Below are 11,481 nucleotides of genomic sequence, written 5' to 3'. Positions count from 1 at the left end.
GATGGTCATAGAAACTATTTAAACTTTTAATGTAAGTAAAAAAAAAAATTGATACTCCACCCCCCAAAGAATGGGGAGGGGGAACATACTGCCTACCCTTTAGCTGTTTAACGAACTGGTAATATAATGATGCATACTTTAAATCATGTTCTGATAAATGAAATTCACATGAAAAATAAAAGCAGTAACTAAAGTTCACAAAAAAAATTAAAAGAAAAAATCATCACCATTCAATTACAAATCGATATGAAACACATATATTACTATAAGTACACATTAAATGTATTCATAAAGAGACTACCTGATTTTGAAAGAAAAAAGCAAAGAAAAAAAAATAATTTAACAAAAATAGCTTTCGTTTTATGGCAATATTGCTATTTAGGTCATTGTATATCACAAAGCTACATTGCAAATCACAGTCAAAATATGATAATGAAATAATAAAAAATAAATAATCACTACTGCAATTAGTCCTCCAACTTAAATTACAAAAGTCGTCACATATAAATATTTCCCTACAATCAATGTTACTGATGTTACAATGTTACCACAGTCTAAGGCCACATAATTGTTTACATAAAATATTCAATAGTAATTTCAATCAAATGTAAGTAAAAAAAAATAATAATAAAATTCAATGAAAGCTGTATTTACAAAATTAGTTAAAGATGCTCTTACCTAATGTGAAAATAAAGTGACTCTCACACCTTCTATAAGCAAAAATTATCTTTTAAATATTAAATAACTTATACGAAAACTTATAACAAAATATTCTCATGCAAAATGCATCATAAAAATTCATTAACTATGACTCTTATCATGTAGGCTTTAATTTAAAGAAGAAAAAAAATCTAATATGAAAATTAGGATGTAATTGAAGATTAGGAATAACTTACATTCTTTACTTATCTTATTTTGTATTACTAAAACTAAAATTTAATAGAGAAAAATTTTAAAAAAATTAAGATCTTAGTGAGAAAATGTGTTGAGAAGAGTTGTACAAAACCAAGTAGGTGAATAAAACTAAGACTCAACATTTTTTACTACACTGCTATTGCAAACATGAATAGAAAAAATTCAGTAGATTTTACAAAATAATATAAACTTCATGATAATTGTTGCATAATGTACTAAATATTTTACGCATAAAGAATTTTAGAGATTTTTACAGTCATCAAAATATAAAAACTGCAATATTTTTCAGTTATGATTGACATTAAACATACTTGAAATGTTATGCATTGTGTTTACTCATAATTTGGAATATTAATCGACATTTAATTCATCAAAGATAATTAAAAAGATTGTTTTTTAATTAATTTGAAAAAAGTGAGTTCTGAATTAAAATAAACTGAACATTTTAAAACAAAAAAAGTTTTGAACTGATTTTGATAATTGAATCTCGCTTCATTATGTATTGGTAATACTTATTTAAATATTCAAGAAAGCAAACAATAATCTGTACAAAAATTCTATTTCAATAAGGATTTTTTTTTTTGATAACTTACTCAATTTTAGTGAATTTTCTAAAATATACAAAAACCTGGAGAATTTTAATTAAACCAGTAGACCAGGAGAAACTGGCAAAATCCAGTAGTCTACTGGTAAATCCAGTAGAGTAGGCAGCTATGCTACTGTCATTTATCAAAAATAACATGAAACTAATTGCAGACAGTCTCCAGATTATTTAAAGATAAATGAAAGACTGTGTAAAATATTTGATAATTAAAGTTATGATTACAGGACTTAATCCAAGATTTCACAATATAAGCCAAAGATAGCCATGCAATAACCATGTAAAACCCGGAAGAGAATCCAGCACTTGCATGGGTACCCATCAATTCCTCTACCAATTTTATTTTATAATTACAAATTGCTTGAAGATTTATTTTAGGTGATTTTAACATCGGGTTATGCATTTTTTAAGCTATTTTTCAATAATTAAAACAGGTTTTAAAACACACATAAAATATGCTAAGCCTTTTTTTTCTTTCCTATTAAATGGCCAAGTCAAATAAAACTGACTTATCAATTTTTCAATTGGATATGAAGCAGTGGCTATATTCTTGATTCTTTAAGTCAAAATCTCTAGAAGGTTGGAAACAGCGTCTCAAGTATAAATAACTGGCACACGAAGCTTCTAGCATTGAATGAGTAGATGACAGGAGTAAAATAATTATTAATTTTACTGTCTTTAGATAGGGTGATTTTTAAAACAACTTCCTAATGTTTCTTGCAGTTTTTATGCTTATTTTCACAATTATTTTAGTAAATATATTTACCAATGTTCTTTCACTATAAGGTTTATTTTTCTGTCATTAAATTTTTATTTATTATCTTTATCATTATTAAACATTATTATTCATTGTATTTATTAATAATATTATTTATTAATATTATTATTATTTATTAATATTATCATTACTTTTAAATAAAACGAGAATTAACAGATTATTTTATGCAAATGTATATTATGTATGTATAAATTGTGCAAAATATGAAATTATTATTAATACAAGCTTCTTACAGAAAGTGTGATAGTAAAACACTCTTTTTTCACAATATATGGTAAAAACAGCCTTAAAGACCACTTCAATAAAAAAATAAAAGAAAATAAAAATCACTTAACGAAAAACACACAAACATTAACAAGGACTAATATATATTTCATTCATATGGACATGAATTGCATCATTTTTTGAAAATACTTTATCAACAAACTTATTGATTTCAAACTATCATGCATAATTACTCTGTTATATACAATACAAATGTAACCACACAGTCATTTCAATTAAGTACACATAAATTTGAGTACATTTTTTAAACATATGCACAAATTCCATCACCATATATGCATAATTTCATCAAATATAAATAAATATTTACAAGTAGTATACAAAATATATTTGTAGAGGTAGAAAAATAAAATGTGCTAATTGCCATACACAAAAAATATTTGACTTACAAAACATGTAAAAGTACTTGATAAATACATTCCATAGAACAGTAAGTAAATTTAAATTGAGCTTGTAAATTCTCTTTTCTAAACTCAAAATGTAACTCAAAAAGGCAAGACAGTGGTAACTACTATTTTTCATATCAACCATAATTTTTTCAACCACCAAATGATACTATTTCTGATTAAACTTAATTTATTGCAAACTTTTATAGTGAGTGTAAGAATATTAATATAATGGAAACACTTAATATAAATTATGTGCAATAATTGCAGAAAATATAATAGTTTGTACACAAATACTATAACACTATTTTTCATAACTATTAAAATTAAACCTTGATATGGCTTTTATTTTTAGAACTTTAATATTTTTATACTTAGACATGAAAAACATAACAAATTTATTTATTTGATACAGTTCAAAATTTATTCCTATATTCTGCTATATAGTGGTTCTTTTGTAATTTAATGATATCATTACTTAAAGCAAATTAATTTAATTTTTAAGGATTTAATTTGATATGTTTTTTATTTGAGATCTTAAATCTTGAGCTTGTTTAGATAAAATAGTAACTATAAATATAATAATACTTTCTTCTCATATTCATTTGGCTAATGTTAAATAATAAACACAAAATACATTATTTTACAGCTTCAGTCGGATATAGTTTTTCAGCCCGCTGTTATTTGATTATTATATAAGTTATTAGTCCCACTTGGCAACTTGAAGAAATCATGGTCTACATCAAAGACAGACACCAAAATGATTAATATATTCAGCAAACATGTAATATCTACATCTAAGACATATTAAGTGATAACATATGAAATGGTTAAATTCTAAAAAAAAAGGAAAGACAATCGTACAAACTACAAATCACAGTTATATAAAAGTCTGAAGAAGTTATTTCAAATTATCATTGTTTTTTGAAAATAAAAATTACCACCAATGCAATACATTTCAAACACACAACATTAATTGCAAGTTCAATAGACAATAATGCATTAATAACAACTAGATTTTTAAATTAAAAATTTAATATTATAATCACAATTCTTTAATAATTTTAAATCAAATTTAATAATATAAATTTTTAAAGCAACTACAAGACAATGGGGCTTTCTTAACTTTGTTTATAAATTTTAAAAAAAAAATTTAAAAAAAAAGCAAACAATGAATTTTAAATAAAGCTCAAAAAATAAATTTAAATCAGCAATAAAATAATATGCTTAACTTATTTATTATATCTATATTCTGCAGCAATATTTATTGAATCTAAACTATCAAACATCAACTTATGTAACTATCAAAATTTTTCAAACTATAAAATCACATAAATATCTATATGCAGCAAATTATTAAACAAAAAAGAAATTTAACAGTTTACAAACTTTCCCTGCAAATTTATTTCATATGACACTTAGTAATATATTAATTTATATTATATTATATTTCAAATATATATATTAATATACATCAGACTAGCAAGAGTTTCAAAATAAGTTTTAAGAAATAAAAATTAATTAAATTTAAGGAATAAGTTTTTCTTTTAAAAATTTTTACACAAAAATTCATCAGTAATTTTGCACAAAAACAAACATCGAATTGAAAATAAAGGGTTGCTGAAGTACAATAGTTTATAAATAGAGTTAAAAATATCAAATAATATTCATTCATCATGCTATTCATTTAAGCTGATAAAACAAAAATTTAATTTAATATATATTTTTATACTTAGTGTGTTCTTTAATAAACCCTCAATAAATATATTTATTAATTTTAAACATTCAAATATAATTTTTAAATTGATTCACTGCACAGAATATGCAACAACAAAAAAAGGTAGTTATTATTTTCATTAGCAAATGAAATAACTTTCAATTTAAAATAACTTTTTAACGGAAGAAATTTTGTAGACTTAGTAATTTTTATTGTGCTTTGTAATTTTAAAAATGTTCATATTAAGTTTTTCAGCACTCTACCTATACACTCGACAAATGAGAAATTTGCTAATCAAAAATAATTGGTCAACTAATGCACCAAGATATGTGGCATTAGAATTTAAAAAAAGCAACTGTCTAGTTTGCATCAAGTATAATCAATAAATTATAATTATATTTAGTTTAGAGCAAAACAACTAGCATTCAAACCCAAAAAACACTTTGAAAACAAATTTTGTAAAAAGAAGAAAAAATTTAAAAGGCTCAGAAAAAAAAAGAGCATTAAATTCAAAAAATAGATTTATGCCTATCCTAAATACATTCGTTGTGAGGTAGATATTATATAAAACAGTGATATATTACTTAGTAAAAATTATTAAACCTCAATATTTCCTGGCACATGAATTAAGAACAATAACAATTTTCCTGCTTCTTTTCCAAATCAAAACCTTTAGTCTAGAGGAGCACAAACTTTTCAAAACAGGGGCATTAAAAAAAAAACTTCTGCAGACTTCAGAGGCTCTAATGACTTCAGTTTTTATGCCAATGATTACAAGTTAATTATAAATTAAAGTGGCGCAACAGCCAATGAAAGGTCAAGGCGCCCATCTCAGTTTTCTTGGCCTTGGGCTCAGAGGTGCAGACGAAAATGTTCCGGTTATGTGGTCAGCCAAACACCGAATCCACAGTATTTAGTACACGAGTATGCATGGTATTCATTTTATTGACCCACTGAAGGGATGAAAGGCTGAATCAACCTTGCCCAGCTCGAGGTTAGAACCCAGGACCTGTGGCACAAGAGCGTGAAGCGCTACCACTCAACCATCGGGATAACTTAACATAATGCATTAAAAACATAATGCAATTGCCTTAAAGAAATGGCAGAGCAGATTTTATATAATATTATATGTATAGATTTACAAAATATATGAATAACATTTTTGAATTAAAAAACATTTGAAATTTTACATGCTTTATAATTATAAGTAACTGATTTTAACTTTCTTAGTGTGAAAATTAATCTTATGATTTGTTATTATATTTAAATCACTAATTTTAAAATATATATGTATCTAACATGTGGTGATTACATTAAAAAAAATCAAAATGTTATGAGATTTATATTATATGCATTAGTACTTCTATATTTCAATTTTCTATGTTATTATGAAAGTATTTTTTCAAAGGTTAATGAATTTAGTTAAAAACTGTGATAACACTTTTTACACTATTAGTTTAAAAAGTTGGTTAGTAATTAATAATCAATTTTTCCAATAAATTTTTAGCTGAGGGGCAGGACCACACACTTGTGAGCCGCAATTCGACTGTAAGGCGTAAAATTGTAACCTAAGCTCCCAAAGAATGCCGTGGAAATTATTTATCACTTTTAAATTCAATTTAAAAAAAGTTTTGACCACTCTATATGTTAAGACCGCGAAGAATTATACTTATTTGCATATGACTGAATATACCTCAAAGTTGACAAAAGTATAAAATTCTTATTAATGCTCAATGAAGTTATATTTTCTAAGATTAGTAATTGACATTCTTTTTTGAGTTGTCACTTTTTTTAGTTTACTAATATAAAATAACATCTAACATTTCTTATAACATTAAGTTCAAATGCTTATTATCAAAATTCAATCAAAATAGTATAGAATAATCATTAATATCAAGATTTATAATAATTAAAGAATAAAAAAGTTACTTATAAATGAGTCTTATTTCAATCAGTAAAATTATTTAGAATTAACAGCAGTCTCACTTTATGAGTAGTTTTACTTTCAACATTTTTCATCAATATTAATAATAACTAAAAAAAAAGTAACTAGTTATGCACATCTTAATTTAGTCAGCAAAATCTATCTTTAGGAATTTATTCTAAACCTTTGCTAACAGTTTACTTTGAATAAAAAAAAAAAAGGAAATTGTACTAATAAACAAATTGCAGGAACTACAATTACATGAAAAACAAAATTAAACAAATCTACTCATGGCTATTGATTCTATAACTAGCCACTAATTATTTTTAAAAAAATTCCTTCACAAAGAATTAAAAATGATAATCAAGTCAAATTTTAAATTACTTGAACTATAATGAACAAACATATACACTGACTCACCTTTGCAATGGCATTTTTTATACATAATCTCTTTAGCTTTGTAACTACTGTTGATGCAGTAAATGTGTTACTTGACTTAAAAATGTTTCTAAAAAAGCCAACTCTTTATAACAATGATAGTTATTTCTTAACATATTAGAGTAAACTTTGTGTTATTGACTTGTAAAGAGATTTACAATATATTATTACAAATAATCTTCAGAAAAAACAACACTGTTAAAATATTAATAGACAATATAAAAGTATAAATTTACACTAGAGTATGTTTTTTTTTTTATTATTAAATTTCACTTAGAGACAGGATTGTGTTTTTTTTTTGTATAATCACATTCTGAATACTAGTACCAATGAGAATGAAAATATTAAATTAAGCAAATTAACAAACTGAAGAGGTTTAAGAGGTTCAACCTAATATAAATTTAACAAATTTTGAAATGTAATAACCATATTAAACTACAACTTTTTCTATACCAAAAAACTAAAAAAAATAATTACAAAGGATGTTTTTTCTCTTATACAAAAATAAAAAACACAAAGTACTCTTAAAAACACACTCAAAATCATTTCTATAAAGAAAACTACAAAAAAGCACCTTAGTACTAGTTTTAATTTGCCATTTTCCTTTAATATGCTTACATTTTTAAAAATCAGTCTTAATTTAATTTACTAGCAAATATACAAATGTAACAAAACATTATAACTTTCCCTTCTTTGTCAGTATTTAGGCGATTCAATATTTTTACAATTCTAATAGAAATTTAAGCAAATTTATAAATATGGCAATAATTAATATGAAGCTAAAAAAACATGAAACATTGTTTACATTAAGTTTTTAATGCTTTTATTTGTGAGAATAGACAAATCACTACAGAAATTTTTTCCGGATCATTAGGTATGCCAGAACGTTACGGGTATTTTCATTTTCTATAAAATGAATTTTCTCCTTAAAATGCTAAAAGTGGTTTCATAAACAATTTTTTGTTAAACCTAAATTAAGCAAATGTTCAACCCAACAAGTATCATTAAAAAAAAAAAAAAAAAATGAAAATGACAAAGCACTTTTTTGTTTAAGCAAAATAACATAGTTTCAGCTAAAGGGCTGAAAAAACATTCAAATTTGTTGCACAATGTGTTTTGTTAGTCTTACAATTTACAAAAAGCAAATCCAAATTTTTCATAAATATTAAAATAAGAAGTTGGATTATTTGTATGTGCAAAAATGTTTATAATAATTACATGTTGTACAATAATTAGATACTTTAATTAAATCACAGCACATTGTCTTAATAACAGGAAAATAATAGTTATGTTTTACTAAAATATGGTTTAGTTTAAGAAACCACTTTTTTTAAGCCACAAAATATTAGTTACATATTTAAAAAAAACACTAAATTTTTTTTTTCTTTTTTGGTCCCTGTACCACAATGGTTAACACAAATAAGCATTATTAATACTTAAAATGCTTAATCTTAAAATAAACAAAATAATTACAATAAAAACTATATATGTAATGAAATCTATTAAAGTGCAGAAAATAGACATTGACATTTGTCGAACCAAATTTCTAACTTAACTTTTTTTTAAACTACTTATATTTGGTTGAATAATTCTAAAGCAATTTTTAAAATCATTGCAGACTAGATTTAGTTTTGTACTTATTTATACTTTGTTCTCATTTAGCAAACACCGTTGCTGTATATGATACTTTAGTTCATTTATTCTAGTTAGATCAATGTTTCTCAAATTTTGACTGCTGCTCTGAGAACCTTTAAAATTTTCACACTTAAGTCTTGGTAACAAAAAGTAAATCAGTGATAAGTTGGTAGGTAGTGCCACAATGTCATCACATAGATAGAGAACTTAAAAGTCTCCGTGTAACATTATTTAGCAACCATCTTACCTTTGAAATAAACTGAAATTGTTACCCATCTTTAAAAAAATGTGTCTATTTTAATGCCAGAAAATAAAAATTGACACTTGTGTTATATGGTAAAAACCATTTTAGATTAAGTGTTTTCCCAAACGTTTCATGAATGGGTAAAAATTTGTCATATATAAGTGAAGTTTACTTGAATGTTACCTAATTAGGTTAAGTCAACAATAAGTTTAACATGAAAATGACATAACTGATTAAGCATTAAAACAAAACTAAATGTTCTGAAAGAGGATTTTCTATTTTTATTTAAACCTTTAAAAATATTTTTTATGTTATAAGATTTATTAGTTAAAAATTAAAGAGGAATTTATTTCTATTTTTTAACTGAATTTAACAGAAAACAAAAAGTTAATGATTTTTTTGTTTAGCTCCTTACTTTTCTTTCCGGAAGAAATTAATTCAAATGGTAATATTGGTAAAAATTACCAAAGCTCTTTAGACAAAAATTTACAGATGAAAAGAAAAACTTGAACGAATTTCAAGAAAAAGTATAATATTTAATGAGTAAAATTATGGAAATTTTATTAACAAATTTTTGCAACATCAAGTAATTTTTTAAAAACGCAAAACAAGTTGTAAATAAAGAAACACAGGAAAATTTTGAGAGTATAGTTCTGCATTGTAATAGTGAGAAATTGGTTTTTCTTTTCTCAATCATTAATAACTCTTATAATTACAAAACTTAATTGAAAAAAAATTTTTTTTGTATTTAATGAATACTACAAATTAAATTTTTGAGGAAAACATAAATTTAAACATTAAAAATTAAACTTAATATTTTTTTCTCTCACAATCAAACTGCAAAAAAATTCATAAGCAGCACAAATATTATAGAAGTCACAAAATTTCTGAATTTGGCACACATCTCAAAAAATACTATCCCAGATAATATTTTATTAAAAAAAAAAAAATACTGTCAGGTGAAAAACATTCAGTCAAGTCTTATTATAATGAATAGCTACATAACACATTAAATTATGAATAACAAGTTAATTCTCATAATTTATATTTAAAAAAAAAGAATTCAGTTTACATTGAGAAATCTATTTTTGACTTTTGCTGCACACTGTATTTATTAGTACAGCTTTCAGAAGATCTTAGGTTTTCAATGACAACATTGTCACATCCTTTGGAGAATGATGGTTTCCTTAACAGCTTCATCCACTGTAGCTTGACACCACCTTAAAGCGTGTATTTGGAGACTATTCTTGAGAGGCAGTGATCTTTAGTTTCCTTCAAGAGTTAGTCCACTGAAGGAAAGAGAGAAGATCTCTAACAGGTACATGATGGGCTAGGGCCTTTACTCTCAGATTTCGGTCATCTGTCAATAAGACTACTTCCCGGAACAAGGTGATGGGATCATCTGGAAAAAAATTACACAATAAGTCTATGCAATATGATGAGTTTGGTAATGAAATTCTAATTTGGTTCAACACGCCTTATTTATATCACATGTAAGTCGACTTTTTGTCTTTGGCTTTGTTTTTAGCTTTTGCTTCATCTTTAGAGTAACTTTTTATTAGTTTCTCTATGCAAGCTATAAGCTGATATACTCATTTCAACATCTGCTTTTACGGGGTTCTCACGCAATTTCAGAAGAAAAAAAAATTATCTGACTTTTCCAAGTATATCAGGAGAATTTAATGAAAATCAAGGCCATATTATATGTAATACCATGCAATTTTTTCTCTGAAAACTTTGATTTTTATTAGTAATATCAAATTTTGTGAGCAAAAAAATATCACTGAATGAGGATGGAAGTATGGAAGTTACACTAAAACGTGAAATTTTTTCAACAAATAATTCTAATGGATGTTACAATTATTTAACTCTAATCTCAATAATGATTACTGTGACTGAAAACTCTGAGACTGGTTATTTTCCAGATGATGTAAGAATTTTCCAGGCTTTTGAAGAAAAAAAATTTCAACATTCTCTAACTATTCCCTGTTTTTTAAGACTCAAAACATTCTCTGACAACTACAAGTTTTCTCTGTTCTCTCTGACCCGTGGGGACTCTGATTTTAATACCTTTAAGAATTTATTGTTTTGATTACAAATTACACAAATACACTCTATGAATCTCTTAGTACTTGAATATTTGACGTAATTGATTGAATTTTTTTTAAATAATAATTTTATTTACGAAAACAGTGTAATAAAAAAAATTTTACAACAGGAATTTATTGCTATGAAAGAAATACATAAGTTTATTATAATTGAATTGATATGGAAGCATATTTCCTTTTTTGCAAAGTCTTAAGTCCAGTTCACATTTAATTTATTGTGAGCAGAATCTGTTTTTGAGATATAAAAGAGAGCTCCGAATGCTCACTAAAACTAATTTTTGGAAACGTTCATTTTTTAAACTCAAGCTACACTTTATAGAGATCATTTAATAAAAATTTTACAGAAGAAATTATTAGCATGCAGAGTGATAAAACCTTCTTATCTATAGATGAAAAAATATATAGATCTACACATGAAAAATATCTAATAAGCCTGTAAATGGACTTATT

At 24.9% G+C, this 11,481-nt stretch overlaps 1 protein-coding gene across 2 annotated transcripts in view; it reads right to left on the bottom strand.

Moving 5' to 3' along the window:
• Positions 1–10,031: 10,031 nt before the first annotated feature.
• The window catches only part of LOC107444705 (telomerase-binding protein EST1A), a 39,937-nt gene continuing 38,487 nt past the window's right edge, over positions 10,032–11,481 (bottom strand). For both annotated transcript variants that reach the window (XM_087166555.1, XM_087166562.1), the window contains exon 19: positions 10,032–10,325. In XM_087166555.1, the coding sequence (XP_087022681.1) occupies positions 10,198–10,325 (128 nt within the window). In that variant the 3' untranslated portion in view covers positions 10,032–10,197. The remainder of the gene's footprint in view (positions 10,326–11,481) is intronic.

Source organism: Parasteatoda tepidariorum, chromosome 1 (assembly GCF_982258835.1).
Source record: "Parasteatoda tepidariorum strain Cologne lab strain chromosome 1, Ptep-v5.0, whole genome shotgun sequence".
NCBI classification, from domain to species: domain Eukaryota; kingdom Metazoa; phylum Arthropoda; class Arachnida; order Araneae; family Theridiidae; genus Parasteatoda; species Parasteatoda tepidariorum.
This window is presented reverse-complemented; position numbering and strand designations above follow the sequence as displayed.